General features: G+C 38.1%; 2 protein-coding genes across 3 annotated transcripts in view; both read left to right on the forward strand.

Moving 5' to 3' along the window:
* LOC134853884 (serine/threonine-protein kinase par-1-like) overlaps nucleotides 1-15,939 on the forward strand; it is a 28,670-nt gene extending 12,731 nt beyond the window's left edge. The window contains exons 11-14 of one of the 2 annotated variants that reach the window (XM_063869841.1): nucleotides 10,103-11,516; nucleotides 12,535-13,566; nucleotides 14,500-14,833; nucleotides 15,410-15,939. In XM_063869841.1, coding sequence (XP_063725911.1) covers nucleotides 10,103-11,516; nucleotides 12,535-13,566; nucleotides 14,500-14,833; nucleotides 15,410-15,825 — 3,196 coding nt within the window. In that variant the 3' untranslated portion in view covers nucleotides 15,826-15,939. The remainder of the gene's footprint in view (nucleotides 1-10,102; nucleotides 11,517-12,534; nucleotides 13,567-14,499; nucleotides 14,834-15,409) is intronic. The other variant, XM_063869842.1, reaches the window with a different exon arrangement.
* A 337-nt stretch (nucleotides 15,940-16,276) lies between these two features.
* On the forward strand, nucleotides 16,277-18,044 carry LOC134853885 (uncharacterized). The gene is made up of 2 exons (XM_063869843.1): nucleotides 16,277-16,539; nucleotides 17,200-18,044. Exons 1-2 carry the CDS (start codon nucleotides 16,310-16,312, stop codon nucleotides 17,399-17,401), a joined length of 432 nt encoding a protein of 143 aa, XP_063725913.1. The 5' UTR covers nucleotides 16,277-16,309; the 3' UTR covers nucleotides 17,402-18,044.

Consider the following 18,044-nt stretch of genomic DNA (forward strand, 5'->3'; position numbering starts at 1 on the left):
ATTTCAGTTTTGAAAAACTCTGAAGTTGTCATGCAATGAAAAAAATCGTAAATGACAAAAAAAAACTAAAGCGTACATTATTAAGGTGCTGTGGAGAACAGTTTTGGTATTCAGATAGAAGGCTAGAGCACCAACTTGGGTAACGCGCTTTCCTCGATGAGAGGCAATGTCGCCCAAACAAAAATTTATTTGCCAAAAGAAAGTTCTTATCAATTTCATTTTTTTTTCTTCTCGATACTCAAAATGCAATTCAGTCGGTCAATTGATTGCACATCAACCATCTACTTGCGTTTGCTGACGCCTTTTTGTATCCTCCTATGGTTTTTGCTTGAGGAGATAGCTAGCTCAATTGGTCATTAGAGGGGCAGATTGTTCAATTGATCCAAAATTTGTTCAGGATCAAATTTTCTTTTTCGCGATTTGACTTTTGATTTCTATTAAATTTAGTTTATCTCCGTAAGTAAAAGGAAAGAAAAATCTACTGTCGAACAGCAAAATTGTTAAGGTCCTGAAAAACGTGATCAACTTCTAATTTGAAGATGGAATTCATTCTTAGGTTTTTCAGCGAAATAAAAATATAACCTTTTGATCCGGTTTTCTCAAATTGGTTTAGGTTTATTTCGCTTGCGATTAGCAAGCGTTATCAAATCGGAAAATAGATTTTTTCGAGCTAACAACTAGTTTAACAAAATCAGTTGAATCACTTATGATGATATGCAGCTGACAGGCTCAATTTCACGAAAATCCAAATTTAACTATTCGGTGGGTACTTGTTACAGATATGCTATATCTGGAACTCAAACCTTTGCATTCATAATTATAGATTTTCGATAGTTTTTTCTGCTAATGATTATTCGGCTGAATGTTTCCGACTTAAGCTTTGTCGGTCCGGCTTCCAATTTTTGAAGTCCACTTAGCACTCGCTATATGGACAACGCACATAAATATAAATCTAAGAAAGAAAACTGTTTTAATTAAAAAGATGATTTCACGATAATTTTCGCAAGACCAATTCTCAAATCAAATGAAAAAAGAGTAGCCAGTTCTCAAGCAAATAACGCGGAATGTTCCAACCACAATGCTGAAAGCGAGAATTAAGAAGAGCCAGTTCCCAAGCAAATAACCCAGAATGTTCCAACCGCAATGCTGAAAGCGAGAAATTAGATTAAACTGAAAACAATTTTTTTTTTTCAGTAATTGTACTGAATTTGCTGTTTTTGCGGTCTTACGTTTGTTTTCTTTTTAAGTTTAGTTTTTCGTTTTGTTAAAAGGAAACCAAACTGCAAAATCATAGGGCAGTTTATACAAGTCACGAAAAAACAATCAAATTCTAGTTTCGATGTTGGATTTTAATTTTCAGGTATGCCAGCGGGTTAAAAACTTCCAATTGATCTAAATAATTTCCATTGTAAAAAGGGTAAACTCGAACAAAAAACTGTAGAGGTGAAATCCGAAAGTGAAGCCTTGTACAACTCACCATATAACACAAACCTTGCATTGCAAAATAACAAAAACAGAGATGAGAGCCTTGGAAAAATTAAGTTTTCTTATGTATAGAAAAAATGACCTATCAAAAACGTTCAACGGTTTGTGCTGATTTTGTCCTGACTAATTGTTTTCTCAAAAAACATGGATAATTGGACAACTTAATGCTGTATTAGCGTAATAAATCAGTCTTATAAAGCAGTAACTAAGCCAAAGAGTTTTTTAGCAGATGCCAAAGTATATCCAATGAAGTGATAAAAGAGAAAACTGAAAAATTGGTTTAGTGAAACTGCCTTACAATCGGTGCCTTTTTTACAATCAAAATTATGAACAGATTTTTATTAGAGCGAACAACTAAGAATACTGAACTGCTCAACAAAGTGTCTGTATGTGGGTGTTACTTGCAATTTTTTTTCTCCAATTTAACTTCTCTGACAATCTGCGGAGTTTCAGCTAATTGGCTGTTGGCTTATTTCAGTTGTTGTTGTTTTAACCTTGCGCTGGAGGCCGTCTCGAATGGTTCAGAATGGTTGTTCGCGCTTAGTTTTGTTTGTGCTGTTCTTGGTTGCTTGATTTCTACTCGTCTCAGTACTTATCGGTAACATAAGATTGTTTTGAAATTGCTCCAGTGTTTGCTAGGTAAACACTGTGCAATTCTCGAGTTCTGTTGGCCCTCGGAGGATATTAGGACTGATGATATAGAAACCACAAGTGCTTCATCTCCTTGATGGTGTTGATGTAAAAAGTCACGAGTGGCAGCTGTTTTTCATGGTTGCTTAGTTTCGGAGGCTTTTTTCCTAGAAATTTGCTGTGTTCATTTTTTGTAGTAAATTTAACTATTGGTGTGGATTTTTTTTATTCCTATCCTATACTGTTTGGCGGTCACATCACCGTTTTGGGTAAAAAAACTGGCAATGTCATATGATGTTGTTGCTGCAAGGTTGATTTAACTGTGCGCTTGGACTGTGTAGAATTGACGGTGTGGTTGTCAACTCTGTACGGCAGATGACATCCCAGTAAAAACTGCTTCGCTATCGTTTCGCTGTGCGTTCGAACAGGTAAAATTTGTGTTTCAGTGTGTAAATGATCAATTGGTGACATTACACACCCAGTTATAGTTCTTAATGCCCTAATTTGTTTTGTCTGCAGTTCTTTCACTTAGTATCATGTAAACTGGGAGACCAGATGGATGCGGCATCGCTAAGGACGCTACGACTTTTTGTTGTGTAAGTGAGTTCCAGGGTCTCCTTATCGCATCCCCATGTGGTTCTTGCCAATTTTTAAAGGTTGTGATTTCTACCATGTACTTTTTGAAATCATTTATAGATATGCTGCCCAAACTTCATTAGCCCATCAAAGGTAACGCCTAAAAGATTTGGCCCACATTTGATGATAGTTATATAGTTATATCATCTGCATAGAAAGTTTGTTAAATGTCCCTATCAGACCCAGGTAGCTTGGAAATATAGATATTAAAAAGCGATGGCGAGAGTACCCCTCCTTGAGGAACTTCTTGTTTTACACTACGCCTTCTGGAGGTTTTGTCATATTACTCGACACATGTAAAGCTACATTGGACGTATCCGCTCACCCATATTTTTGTGTTGTTGCTTAGACTGCTTTCTAAGATATCGTTAAGAAGTACTCTGTGGCTTACAGTGCCAAACCCCGCGGTAAGATCAAGCGCCACTATTTGTGATCTGTCAGGAGTGCGTGCTTTGTCATTCCTCTCTTAACCTTAATAGAGATGCAGTTTAGAACAGTTACTGTGGAACTCGATTTTCTGAAACCATGCTGATGTTCAGCTTATGGGATATTGAGATCAAACTTTGGTAGTAATAGCCGTTCTGTTATTTTAGCCACAGGGGACAGGAGAGCATAAGGCCTGTAGCTTTTTGAATGCTCTGGATCCTTTACCGGTTTCAACAGTGGGATGATTTTCCCTACCTTCCAATTCTGCGCGATTACGCATGTGCTCAGTGACAGATTGATCAGGTGGGTTAAAAATACCATCCCTTTAGGCCCTACATAATGCAAGTGTATACGGGCGATTTGATTCGGCTCGATTGCTTTGCTCTTTGATTGTTTTATAGCTTCTTGCACCATTAAAGGCGAGAGTCGTACTTCGTCAATTGTCAAACTTTAAGTTTCCTGACAATGGGCTTTTTTGCTTTCGTTGCCAACTCAGGGTGAGGCGTGAACTGATTAAAAAACTTGGCGGACTTATGTGGATCGAAGGTTTCTATCGATTCGCCAAACTTGATTGACTTGTTACTTTGTGGTCTGGACGTGCAACGGATAAAGCTTTAATGGTTGACCATAGTTTTTTTGCAGTTGACCCTGCAGTCAATTATATCCAGGAGCTAAGTCCATTTGTCTCTTTTGTAATCCTGTGTTGCTTTATCCGTTTTCCGATCGATCTCGTCTATATCTTTCCAGGATTTGCTGCCTGAGCTTCGTCATCTTTTTTTAGTTAACTTAATAGCTTTCGGGGGAGCGTCGACTTTTTCTCCTCTGAAGGTACCATGAGGGATATGCCTTGAGGCGTGTTCATAAATTGTATCCCCTAGAAATTTTTCGCCTTCGTGTACATCTTTGCTGGATTAGTGTGACTGAAAGCTACATCTTTGTCCTCTTTGATCCTTGCCCAATTGGCGTTTTTAAAATTCATGTAAGTCCTCTTGCTTGAACGTAGCGGTTGAATGGCGCGGTTTAATGTTGTTTAATGTTCTAGTTTTTGCTTGTTGATCAGTTTTCCAGATCGAACGCATCGCTAGTGTGGGGCTCAGTAACGTAATATCTGGAGAGCTCTGTTTCCTTGGTTACCCTCGTTGGCGTGTCTTCGTTGATAACGATTAGTTCAGAATCGGAGATTTCATTTGCTAATTCAGTTCCTCTTTTATCGGTATCCAGCTTAGAATGCCACAATTTATGGTGTCCGTTGAAATCTCCCATTATAACTGTATCTTCTTGGTTGAGCAAAGGTTGGATGCTGCAGTGATAACCTGCTTTACAACTTGAGGATGGTGGTGTGTAAACGTTGTAAAGAGTGATGTTATAATTGCCAGAGAGTAGTTTCACTCCTAGCTGTTCAAGGTGTTCATCGTTTGATTGATTGCTTCGATTTTTCGGTACCTCAAGTTTTTTGTATTATAAAGACCAGACCTCCACGTTTTCCTCTGCTTGCAGCTCTAGGTTTGGAGACTATATCATAATCGGGTGGCAATTTGGGGCAGGTATTCGGGAGCATAGTTTCTTGAATTGCCGCGATGAGGATTTGGTTAGTGTGCATAAAATCGCAGATAACAGAAAGTTTCGGTCTGAGGCCAACTGCATTTAGTTGTAAAATATTGTAGTTTCTTGTTTGCTTTAATTTTTTTTAAAAACGTCTCGGTTACGATTATAGGCCTTTTGTTTAAAATTTTTTGGCTGCTATTTTGGGCTTTGCCAGTTTGGTTGTTTTGGTACATCTGCGTTACATGCAATGAACCCGCGATTCCACTCATTAACACGTTTAAGTGCCGAGCGTTTTAAGTGCATCCTTTACCCATAATGGCACCATATGCTTGATTGAGTCGTAAGGATAGATTTGAGACAGATGTTCCATTCATATCTTGGTGCTGGGTTTCGTTCAATCCCTGATATTAGGAGAGTTAGCTTTTTGTCAATTGCAGCAGTTCGATTGAGCCGGAGCAGGGTTGCTGGTTTATTCTAGTCATTTGTCATAAACACCGGTGCTGGCACCGGCACCAACAACCATTTGTGTTCTTGACAGCTCCTTGGGTGGGATAGATGGCACTTGGGTCTTTACCGCGTGTGTGCGAGGAGACGTGGCTTTCCCACAGAGGTTTCAATTCATAAAGCCGCTTTATTTCAGTCGGCTTATTTACCGAATTTATTTTAAATCTGGGGCAGTGTTTTTTGATATAGGTAAGACTGTCACTAATTTTCGAATTGCCATAGCCGACTTCGCTAAGACCTCTTGGAAAAAGTTTTAAAACTTAACTCACAAAAGTATATATATTTTTTGTTTTTTAATTTTTTTTTTCGTTTTTCACTTCCTGTGTCAGTTGTTATTTTACTCAAAGTTCTGTTTGCTAAGTTTAGTCGCCATGATGTTTTCATCCTACTGATTTAATTGTAGCTACACTCATTTCGGTTCCAATCTCTTGATTGAATTGTAGAGTTCGATTCTATTTGAGAGTTGTAGAGAGAGGGAGTTGGGGAGTTTTTGTCGGTCGTCTTGTGTAATCTATCGCAGCAGTTCCCGGGGCCTCTAGTGGCAAAACCGACATAGAAGTGGAACCAACATTCCCTGTGAACGCGTCTTTGTGCTGGTATCATCGCCTCCTCTCTATAGCTCACTCAAGAGCGAGGTTTGGTTGTCGTTATTGATGCCCGTTCTAGGGGCCAATTTTTTTTAGTTATATGGGAGAACCGATAAAAACTCCTGTTACTTGGGGTTATGTGGTAAGCTGCAGATGTTTGGCAGCTTTTTAGGGATACTCTTATAGACTATCGATGATAAATGAGGTAGGGTGTACTCGGAAATTAAACAGAGCGTCAGTGTTGTGCGCTCCTGAATAGCAATTTGCGTAGACGTCAATTTATTATTCAATCTTTGATGGTAACTGTTAAGGTGGTTGGATACCCCGATCCAAATTGTGCTAGCGCATGTCTGGGGTTCAGTCAACTTAGTTTTTGTTATCTGATATTATTGTTGGAGTTCTGCTAATTAGCTTTAATTTCTCGTTAAGGAAACTCTTATTTCAGTGGCATGAAGGTTTTTGATCCCGCAAACATATTTAAGCTTGAAGATGCTCTCCTGGTTATTCGGAATCGGGTGTTCAATTTTGGGTGTTCAATTTTAGTAGAACTAGTGTAGTCGAGAGTAGACCTGATGTTCCCGTTGTACCTTCATAGCTTACAGTATTGTGATCTCCTCTGTGCTCTTGTTAACATCCAGAAGCACGTTTAGAGAGCCTTTCATTTTGTTTTCTGACCGGAAGTATTTTTATTTCGTGTAAATGCGTGATATCGCTCGTTTTTACGGAACCAGTAATTGTTCTTTGTGCAGTGTTTTGTTTAACTCTCAGACGTTGCCAGTTAGTGTTGCTCAGTGTCTGGTCGAATTGGGTGATCCATATTTCAGTACATTTCTCCCAATTGCCTTGTAGTTTCTCGTGTTTCTTTGGTGCAACCCCAAGTAAGCCGGCAAGTTTTTTCAGAGCTTTTTACAGTGTTCATTAAGGTTAACTTGGTTGTCCAATGTAACGCCTAGAATTTTTGGGTTTCGATTGGCAGGTAGCTGGGTGCCGTAAAAAATGACATTTGGTTCTAGCTTAACCTCATTTGCCCAGGTTGAACAGATAGATGTTGTAAATATATCTTTTGAGAGTGACAGATTTGTTTGTAAGGCAGGTGTTGAGTTTTTCGAAGTATAGATTTATGGTATGGGTTAAAATGCTGATGTTGGGACTTGGCGTTGTTATGGTAATAATGTCTGCGTATGTTGTTACTTTGATGCTATTACTTTCAAGTAATGGCATTTGAGTCATAAATAGATTTAAAAGGACCGGGGATAACACATCTTGGGGAACACCTTGTTTCGCCTTCCTGCATTTGGATTTAGTATCTCTGAAGCTAGGCAAGAATCCATCGTTTTGTGTTATTAGATAGTTTCGAGCTGGCGTTATCGTTGAGTGCATGGCAGTGATCAACAGTATCAAAGGCTGCAGTCAAGTCTAAAGCGTTCTTTGACATGGTTTTGCCTTGTTCAAACCGGCTTTTATGTAGAACGGCAATTAAGGGCAGTACTAGTTGATCTTTTTTGCCTAGAGCTGTGCTAATGTTCTCGAGAATCTATGTTGAAGTTAAATTCAGGTAAAAGTAGGCGCTCTATAAGTGTTGCTACTTGAGAGTGCAGTGCAATCGGTCTTTAGCTCTTAGTTTGCGCTGGATCTTTCCTGGTTTAGCTATGAGTGTAATTCTTCCCACTTTTCTGGTATGAATGCATTACTCAGTGATAGGCTCATTAAGTCTCTTAAAAGTTTAATGGCTTGTTTTCCATTGAAAAGTAGATGTATTTGTGCTATGTTTTCTGGTCCGAGCGCTTAGCTTTTTTTGCTCGACTTAACTGCTTCTTCCACCGTTTTCATGGAAATTTTAACTTCGTTAATTTCTAGTTGCTGTAAATTGCCTATAACTGCCCTTTTTCCTTTTTGTTTGAGTGGGGGGTGAGTTGTTGGTTTAACATACATATTTTTGGGTGTTGTAAATTGGCCCATCATTAAAAAGTATGGGTTCGTGTTTTGGCTTTGGTGTTTGATAGTCCTTTGACTGTAGACCAGAGTTTACTTGTTGCTCCTCGATGGTCAACATTTTCGAGAAACTCAATCCATCCGCTTTTTTTAACCTCGACTAGTTTCTTATTTTTCTGATGTAGTTCTTTTATTTTGGGGGCTCCATGGTGCTGTTTTTGGAGTTTGTTCCTTTCTTGTGAAAGTTTGAGTTTCATTTGGAAAGTTGGACTTTAACTCTGGTGGTTTAACTCGGGTGGCAAAGGTAAAGCTCAATTACTTTAATTGATTGTTGGTCTATGTGAGCGTCTTGTTGGGGTAGTTTATGTGTTTGGTAGTCGATACTTTCATTGAGAAAAATGCAAGTTCACCTCCTTTGCCGCAGTTGCTAGGTCGGTATTGGGCAACGATTTAGTATCCATGTGGGAGTTTAGGTTCATTAAATAAGAACGTTTTTTGTACTGCTGCAGTTTTAGTGGCAGTTGTTGTCATGTAGTGTATTATATCTAATTTACGCCATAAGCCGTTTCCATTGAGTTGTAGGATTTTAAGTTGATGCTCATTTTTTGGTGGGAGTGGTTATTGTTTAAGGGTGTCAGCTGAATTAATTTTATAGTAGTCACTTTGCCCACAATAAAAACTGCGTGACCATTGGTTTATATGTCGTCCTTCGCTCTCCTCATTTCCCTTCTCTCTTCTTTTCTCTTTCAAAAATCTCCTTTTCTTTCTTTGGTTCTCGCATGAGACCAGTGTAGTGTGAATAGAATTTAGGCACCTCCCAGTTTGAGGGTGCGTAATCCAGCCGCATAGAGCTATCCATTCCTTGAACTGCTTTCATGCTATAGTTGTTGTATCGCAAGTGGCGCAAAGCTCAGCTTCGCTTCTGTGTCAAATATACGCCAATAATTAATTGTTCTTGAATTTCAAAGAGCTTTAATGGCATGCCTTTTTTTCTTGAAAATTCGAAAGTTGAGGTTTTTTTTTCAAAATTATGTCAGTGATTTTTGTTTGCTTCTGCTCATTGGCTACTTTCCAACTGCCGGTTGGCTATATGTACCCCTGCGATAGCAAGGGTATTGCAATCGGGTAATAGACTGTTTTCCGTAAATAATTTGTCCACAGGACTCACTTCTGCAGTCCTTCACAAATTCTCTTTGAAAATGTTCATTTCTTCGTCCTCTTTGCAATCCTACTCCTCTCGGTTGCAAGTTTTAACCAGGGTTGAGTTTGTTATTTTAAATATCCCTTGCTATTTATGTTGGTTGTGATTTTTTCAACTCGTTTTGTTAAAATATATTTTTGTCCTTAATTCGACTTAGTTGGCTCGGGCCTGTTTTATATCTGCTTAGTGGCCTAATTTCGAGTGGTTTCAATAGAAACATACTTATTATGTTCATCTCGGGATCGAACAAAATTCTGAAAATCCTAATAGAAATTAGAGTTCAAGTTTTTTCATGACAACCTTTTGTTTTGGCTTTTTTGTGTTTCCTTTTTTTTCGGCTTGGTAAGTTTCCGCCTTTCGATGGGCCAAAAAACTTTGTGATTGCATCTCTGTGTTTTGAGGGCGAGGGGGACTTAATAACTTCTTATTAGTCTTAAAAAATTTTGATTCTTTTGTTTTTTCGGCTTGATAGATCTTGGCCTATATTATATTGGCTTAGTCGCCACATATTACGTCGTTTCACGAGCTGTTTATGTGTTTTGAGGGTGAGGGGGTCTTAAAAACTCTCAAGTGATCTTAAATTTTTTACGGCTTGGTTTTTTATTTATTTTCCTTTTTTTCGGCTTAATAGGTTCTGGCCAATATTATCTCGGCATAATGGCAGCATATTGTTTCATTTGACGCATGAATAAAGTTTGTGTGTATGTGTTTGTGTTTGTTTGAGGTGAGGGGAGTTGATTTTTTTTTAATTTGGCCGAATGGTTGTCGTCTAAGGTATTTCCGGCTTTGTTACCGCGTGATAACTTTTGTTTCGATGCTAGTTTCTTTTCTATTGTCTTGGCTCGTTGTTTTTTCAAACCTCGCCTTATCGAAAGATTTAGCCCAAAATTTTCGAATTTTTTTCGACTTAGCGGCTTTCCTGTTTTGAATCTAAAGTGGCGCAAAGCTCACTTCACCTCTTGTGTCAAACGTCACTTTGGGTGTCAAACGTTAATTGTTGCTATAAGTTAGATTAATTGACATTCCTGCGTGTTTCAAAGTATCCTTAAATTAATGCAAATTAGGTTACTTATCCTTTTATTCATTGAAATCTACTATAGAAAGAGTGTAAAAAGAAATCACTTATGATAAATTTGTTTTTTTTTGCGATTCTTAGGGAATCTCGGAAAGATTACAACTCACTCCGTAAACCATCCTCACGCGACGCGTCTATGCTGCTGAAGAGAACAACATCCAACAAAGACGCCTTATTCGGAGCATACAGAGACGCACACGAATCCAAACTTAATTGCGACACTCAAGAAACGTTAGAGGAAGAAACGATAGCCAACAAAGACAATCCAAGCACACCTAAATACTCATACATGCCAAGCAAAGCTAACTGCAAACAAACCAAATCTTCATTTATTGAAGATGCGATCAAAAATTTCTGGGCTAGCCCTAACTCAATTGTAGCTCCTCCGTCTAATCTGGAAAATTCGAGTGTTCCAGCTTATTCTCAGGTTCCAATCACACCTTCGCCAAGACTTTCATCCCATAATACTGAACCACAGCCTTTTCAAAAAGCAGCACAATCAAATGCTAATTTTACAAGTACTAATGATAAGCAGTTGAAATCACAAGTTAACAAGGTCTCGCATGCAGGCGGAGACGCTTTACCATTCGCAGACGACCTGGAGGCTTCTATGATGAGTATAGAAGCTTCGACTGACAAAGAACTACGTAGGATCCCCATTGTAAATGCAGGACCCAAAATGAGTTTAGATTTTGAAAGTTATAGAAAAAAGAATCAGCACCCGCTTTACAGTGCACCGAATACGCCCGGAATTGTAGGCGATGAGTTTGGTCTTGAGTTTGATATAAGTGATGATGAGTTTTCAGAAGAACCAAGTAAATCAAGTGCAGTTACAAGAGATACGAGTTCGGATAGTTTTGATGAAGCTGAGTTTTCAAATAAAAGTGTGACAGAACGCATAGAAAAAGATCTCCCAATTCCCAAAGTACCAAGCTTCGAGACTGGACCAACTTTGAAAGTATCGAATGTATCATTTAATAAAGGTAATTCTCGACTTATGGCAGCTCCTCTTGTGGACGAAAATTTCCCCATAGAAGATGAATGTGATGAAATTTTGGAGAACATCACTAGGACTTGTACATCTGGAGATATTGCCAATGATGTTGCTCCGATTTATGTAACTCGTGCAAATGAAGTAACAGAACCTCATGGTGTAACTTATCCGAAAGATGCGACTGGTCCCCAAGACAAAATAAGCCTTAACAGTCCCATTACGACAAATGACTCGGCCGAAAAGTTCTTAAAACACGAAAAGAACTCAGGAGATTACACTGAGACATCCATCGATTCTGGTTACAGCAATAGTTGCATGATAAAAAATTCAGAACCGAGAATGGAAATAGCGTTAGATGAGACTGAAACAGACTTGAAGGAAATCAAAGAGCATCAAGTTGAAGAACTGGGAGAGAATTCGGGCTATAAAGATTGGCGACTGGATTCAGCTCCGAAGTCTCACAGGCCTTTGTCTTGGAAATCGTCTGCGGAAGCGACACCGGTTTGTATTTTCTCATTTGATTATACTTATTCCATGTGGCTAAAATTTTTACTATGTTTGGAAGGGAAAATTTTTTATGTTCACGAGAGTTTTTCGGGTTTAGATGAGTTAAACGTTATCATTTATCTCTTAAAAGTCATTAGATATAAATTATATCATATAATGGAGTTTTAGTTCCTGTCGGTGTTACATTTACTATTTTTAGATGTAGACTTCTTCATACTTTTTACCATTTTTCAAAATCAATCATTTTCACCCTTCCTTCTATCTATTTGATATTTTCACCCTCTGACATTGAGTTTTCACTATGTCACCATATTGTTCTGCTGTTTCTTTTTCCTCACTCTATGTCATCACAGCAATGCGATAATTCGTAACAAAAGGCTAATCGTGCAAAAAGACAACCTCAACTAAACTTGGATGCATAACGACCGTACTTTAGTTACGAAAAGGCCATTACCTTAGCGGGTGTGAAAATAAATGTGAATCATAATTCACAAAACTGCAGCTATGCGAGCCAAATCTGAAAATCATAGAAAATTGTGGTCTACCTAACTTATCGTTTGTTTGTCTTCTTGTGCCATTTGTCACTCTATGGAGTTAGCTAGTTGTTAAGATTCAATGAGCGTAGTGAAGACTCTTATATAAGTCGTGATTTTTTTCCAGGAAAAATTTGTTCACGCTCAAATATGATTTTTTGTGGTTTGACTTCCGGGAGGCAAACTCCAGTATCGAACAGAAAAATTATACAAGTCACCAAAAGTGTGAATAACTCATGTTTTGAAAGTGGATTTGAATTTCATGATTTGCCACCGGAATAGTAAATTTACCATTTGTTTTTTTTTTTTCAGTGAAGTTCGAAAGTTGAAGTTTAAAAAAATAAGTCAGTTTTTTTTTGTTTCCTTGCGTTCATTGACTCTTTTCCAACTGTCTGTTGGCTATGTTTATTATTGTGAGGTGTTGCAATCGCATATCTGTAAGTCAATAGTGTAGTGTCTAGTTAGTCATTTCATTTCAGAGTGGGATTCTTTCTTCTTCTGAAACCACAACTTCTAAAGTGACTTCTGCTACTCAAGTTGTCGTCTCATCTAGTTGCCACTTAAATGACAAAAATATGACTGAAAACACACTTTGTTCACAAGAATCCAAACCAAACACACCTGTTATTCTCACCAATCACGAATCTCGTGTTGTTGATCAGTCTGTTCACATGGCTGTATTAGGAACAGATCACCTGGTCACTGCTAAAAATGACAATGACTACCAAAACTGTACTTCATTTCATTCTGTGACTAGTACTGTTACTCACCCAGCTGTTGATCTTACTGATAAAATATTGGCAGATTCTAACCAAAACGAATCTGAACCCAAAGGACTCGAGACAGACACAAGCGTTCTTGTTACTAAAAACAGTCATTTGGCCTCAAACGGAAATTTGGATCCTGAAAAACTTGACGCTTCAAATTGCCATCTTAACAATGCTGAGGTAAAAAATGAGCCTGCTTCAAGTTTGGTAGACTCAAACCCCACTGCTGTTGATAAATCTGCAATCACAGCAATCGAGACTTCTTCTCAAAATTCTATTTCTTCTCTTCTTAGCAATTCAGAACCTCGAAATGCACATGTTTCTAATACTACTTTGAACTTCGATTTACCCGACCATGGTTCCCCTTACACGAAAACAGCTTTGATTTTGATTAATCAAAAAGGACAAAGACCAATTTCCTTATACTGCGAATCATCAATCGCTGGTAGATCGAACGATCAGCAAAAATGCAGTAATTATAATTCAATCACACAAAGTAGTGTTGCTCCCCATTCAATCAGAAAATCAATTTCTCCCGCTAAGTTCGGTAAAAATGACGGATTGTCGAAGGATGAGGATAGTCGGCCTAGTCATAGCGCACTTTCGAAGTGTTACGACTCAAGTTTGAGCAAGGTTGAAGAAGATCTAAGCGCGAGTTATGCTTCCGCGCGAGACGCCATAAATTCGCCCGGAAGCAGCGTGAACTTGACCCCCAATGTAGAAGTTTGCGGGGTTAAGCTCAGGGTACGTACTTTTCAAGTTTGTTCACTCACTTCTTTTCCTGTCATCTTGCACTGTTTGTGAATCATTTTGTCATTCTTTTCTACCTAAGCTATCATCCGTCATTGATCCATATCGAAGTTTTTAGTTTTTAGATGATGATGTAACACGCATTAGTATAGTAGTTAGTTTTTAGCAAGTAATAAATGATAAACGCTCACAAACCCTCTTTTTGGGGACACCACGTGATATAATGCAAAATCCCGGTTCATTATTAACTTCTTTTTACACAATCAAGTTTTTATTCGGGAAGTCCACTTTTTTCCGAACAAGCTATTATTTATAGCTATATTTCGATTCGAAGGATATTAAAAGAATTCTTTGAAAAATTCTCCCAGTGTTGAGAAAAACCGGTTTAAATTTTTTTGTTTCTTTGTCTAAGCTCGAGCGAATAAAGTGAGCGAGCAGGCTTGTAATAGGCTTATAATAGTTATTTTTAAAATTATCAAATTAACTATTGCTTAGCTTTACTCAAGTGAAAATTGTTCTCGAAATGACTTTCAGTGCCTTCGTGTGAATAAAATCTTGAGTACGAATAAAAAAATTTCTGCATAAAATTATTTTAAAAATTGAAAGTTTTTCGTTTTCATTTTTGTTTCATTATTTATTTTATGTAAAGAACTGTTGTCAAATGCACCTTATTTATTTCTATTATCAAACTTTATAGGCTTTCGTTTAGATCCTCTCATCAAATCAAAAACAAAAAACGCGACGCAATTTGAAATAGAGCAACTGTTTTTTTTTTTAAAGTCGGATCATTCTGTGCACAGCACCCGGCTACCCTTGTTGATTCAAGTATTTTCTTGCATTTTTTTTTCGTTTTTCGCTGGTGTTTCCAAAGTGCAATTTGGCCTCTCTCTCATAAATATGCAATAATAATTTCGTTTCTGTTATCAGAAGGCTAAGGACTCGCACAGAATCAGAGAACTGAGATTAACTGGTTCGAAGAGCCTCTACACTGAGTTACCAGAGTCACATGTTCAACTGGACAGCCCGCCTTGCTACTTGCCACTATCACCAGACGAACAACTCACCCCAGTTCACCCTGTCAAGTCCCCAATGACGAAGACAAACCCCCTGGTCCAGAGATCGAAACTAGCTCAGCTGGACTTGGCACAGAGACCGAAGAATGCAGTGACACAGCCTGCGAGAACTTTCAGACCCCTAATGACGCGGCACAGTGATGATCCGGCTAGGGCACCTCCGTTAGCCAAGTCTGAAATATTCGAAGGTTGATAATTTGAGTAACCTTTCTACCCTACTGTATTCAATAAGCAATTCTGAAAAATGGATTTCGTTAACGATCTAACTTGAATGAAATTTTTTACTTTCGGAAGTTTCCAGTCTTGCGTTTTTAAAGGATTAAATTAAAAGTGAGTTAACAATTTATGTTGTTCTGTTTCTTACAGTCTGGAGCTCGAAGCTTTCTCCTGTTTATTTACGCTAGCCAGCTTGCGTTAGTGTATTAGTACGAGCCTTCTTTTTTTCTAAGCAAACTCGCAAATAATCACGATCTGTGCTCTGTTTTATTTGAGGCTAGTGTTTGTGATTAATTAAAAGTCCGTGGATAGTGCGTGAGACTCATATTCTTTCAGTCGCAGATCGAAAATACATGATCTAGCCAAATTTTTACAAATTCGAGGCCGATTCCTACTTTTCTTATTGCACTTTATAGAGCTGATTTTTGTCGTGTTCTGGCTAGTGTTTGCGAAGCGCAGCTTCGCCTCTGTGTTCAAACTTTTTCTAGTTGTTGTCTAATATACCGATGTAAAATTTTTTCTTGGTGATTAAGCGTCTAAATTTTTAGAGGATATCGAGTCAGTGGAAAATCGCAGACCCCGTTCTGTGACAGCCTCTGAACAGCACAATGTTTTCTCATTCAACCAGTACTCCCCCAGAAAAACGTCAACGCCAACCGGGACGAGAACTGGGGGAGGGGTGGGATCTAAGGTCAGAAGTGGCAAACGATTGGCACCCAGTCCCTCCTTTAATAATGGCCAAACTACACCCGCTACTTCTGGCGTGACGTCTAACTCTGTTGCCGACATAACGACCATGAGGCTAGTTGAACTCATCTGCCGATTCGATTTTTTCAGGTCTACTAATTTTCTTAGGAAGGATTTCAAGCCCCCAGTAAATAATTTCCCTCTCATAATATGGAAATACTGCTATGGTGGTGCACTATTCTTAAGAGTAATGAACGTAGTGAAGACTCTTATATAGGTCTTGCTGATTTTTTTTAGGAAAAAGTCTTAATTGATGCACTTAGGTATAATGCACTTATTGAGTTCAATTGAAATTCATCTGCTGAAAGTGACGTAAATAGCACTCTCCAAATAGGAACGTGGAAATGGCGCAAAAAAAACGTGCACGATTTCTAGTTTCGAAAGTGGAATTTATTTTTAAGAATTCCCAGTGGAATAAAAACTTTACCTATTGGTCCAGCTTTCTCAAGTTGGGTTCATGTTATCAAGAAAGCGCCCATTAATAATTGTTCTAGAAATTCAAAGAGCTTAAAGGGCATCTATTTTTTTTTTTGAAATTCGAAAGTTGAGATTTTTTCAAGAAAGTCAGTGTTTTTTTATGTTTACTTGCGTTTATAACTCTTTTCCAATCTTCGATTTGCTGTGTTTTTTTTAATAGTAGGGTGTAATGGGAAAAACAGACGCAAAACTAGAGACCTTGAACAATGAACTGCTAAGAAAAGATGGTTGATCTTTGTAGAAGTGGCAGTAGCAAGAAGGCAGGATCGTCTGCAGCGTCTTCCGAGTTTGGTCACGACCCGACTATAGCTGAGACTCCTTCTGGAGGGGGAGGGAGTGGACAGCATGCGACCTCGTCCCCACTGGAGATGTTCAGATTCCTCAACCGCAGTGCCAAGAAGACCATCACCCTGAGACGCAGTTGCAGTTTCGAGTCAATAGCGGAAAATAACAAGTAAATCAAGTTTAAAGCTTCGGAAATTTAAACCTATTTTTAAAAAATGTTTGTTGAACGTGGACACGGTATCACTGTGCAATAAATTTTAGTAAAAAGAGTTTTGCTGGGAGATAAATACCACAAAGTGTGTATTTTGTCGTCTTCTATTATTATTAAAAGTCTTATCTTGATCTTTATTCTTAAAAAGAAAGAAAATCTCGCGTGAATAAGCGAGAAATCCGCGCATCTGGTTGACAGGTAAGTAAGCAGGCATCTCATAACCATCTAACATAGGTTTAACAATTATTAACCTTCGACCTTCAACTTTAAGAAACTCATGTATCCAAAATAGATGTGCGTAAATTTTTACGCAGAAAGGTAACATGGAAATCAAAGATTTATTTTGAAGCCAATACGGGATCGCTTGGATTTGTGATCTATAACGTAGTAGTATATGTTGTATTCTAAGCTTTAATATTTTAGGCATAACAGCTACATGTTTGGCCTAGAATCTGCTAATGCTTTAAACCAAACTTAGAAACAAGTTTAATGTAACGTGTTTTCTGATTTTCCGTACTCGGAAACTTACAAGTCACTCCAATTAAATAATGCAATTAAGCGCTGATGAGAGGTTCACAAAAGTGTAAAATTGGCTTCAATTCCCGGTGTTAATTTCAGGCTACCCCCGGAACCCAAAAAGTCTTTCGGAGGAATGAACTTCCTCAAGCAAATTGGTCTTAAGAAAGCCAAAAAAGGAAACAATAACATCAATGTGGCGTCTTCTTGCTTCCCTGGCCAGTGTGCGACTACAAATGCAACACGCTTCTGCTGTTCGCCTTCAGGTGTCCCAACGGCTTCGTCTCAAATTAAGTACAGATAGATGAACTTAATAAAAAATGATTTCTATTCTGACCTTGAACTGAATTATATTTATCAAGCTTCATGGGAATGTTTTGACTCAACTTTAATGATGATGACGATGATAGAGTTTGCACACTTTTTAGTGTTATTGCAAATGAAAGCATTCCGATTTTCTCAAATTGAACCATGAAGTAGTTGACCTTGAACGGTCATTTTAAGGTCATATAGTTTCTTGAGTTAGTTAAGTTCGTCCCAAAATCGTTACCTGTTCACTTCCATTAACCCTGAAACTTTGCTAGTGTTTGAATGAAACACCTATAATTTATTGCATACTGTTTGTTTATAAAAGCAACATTACCAAATCACATCAATAATTACATCACAAGTCCGTTTTCTCTTACATTGATCTTATTGCTGTCAAAATTGTCTCAAATAGTTTGCAGTATGAATGCAGAATGCTTTCTACAATCTAAGAGGTGTCTATAATTAACATGTACTAATATGTCTCATGTTTTCGATATTTTTGTACTGAAAGTTAATTGACGTAGCTTTGATTTTGGTAACTCGGTGCTCCATGTAAATCTTACCTCTAACGTACGATAAGAATAAATCGTTAAAAAACCATTTATTTTGGTCATACAATTCCGCCGATAATTAATGTT

This window comes from Symsagittifera roscoffensis, chromosome 9, assembly GCF_963678635.1.
Source record: "Symsagittifera roscoffensis chromosome 9, txSymRosc1.1, whole genome shotgun sequence".
NCBI lineage: Eukaryota > Metazoa > Xenacoelomorpha > Acoela > Convolutidae > Symsagittifera > Symsagittifera roscoffensis.

Coding starts and splice junctions, on each gene's coding strand:
- LOC134853885 (XM_063869843.1), top strand. CDS start 16,310: ATGGTTGATCTTTGTAGAAGTGGCAGTAGCAAGAAGGCAGGATCGTCT. Junction 16,540..17,199: donor TCAATAGCGGAAAATAACAA/GTAAATCAAGTT, acceptor TGTTAATTTCAG/GCTACCCCCGGAACCCAAAA.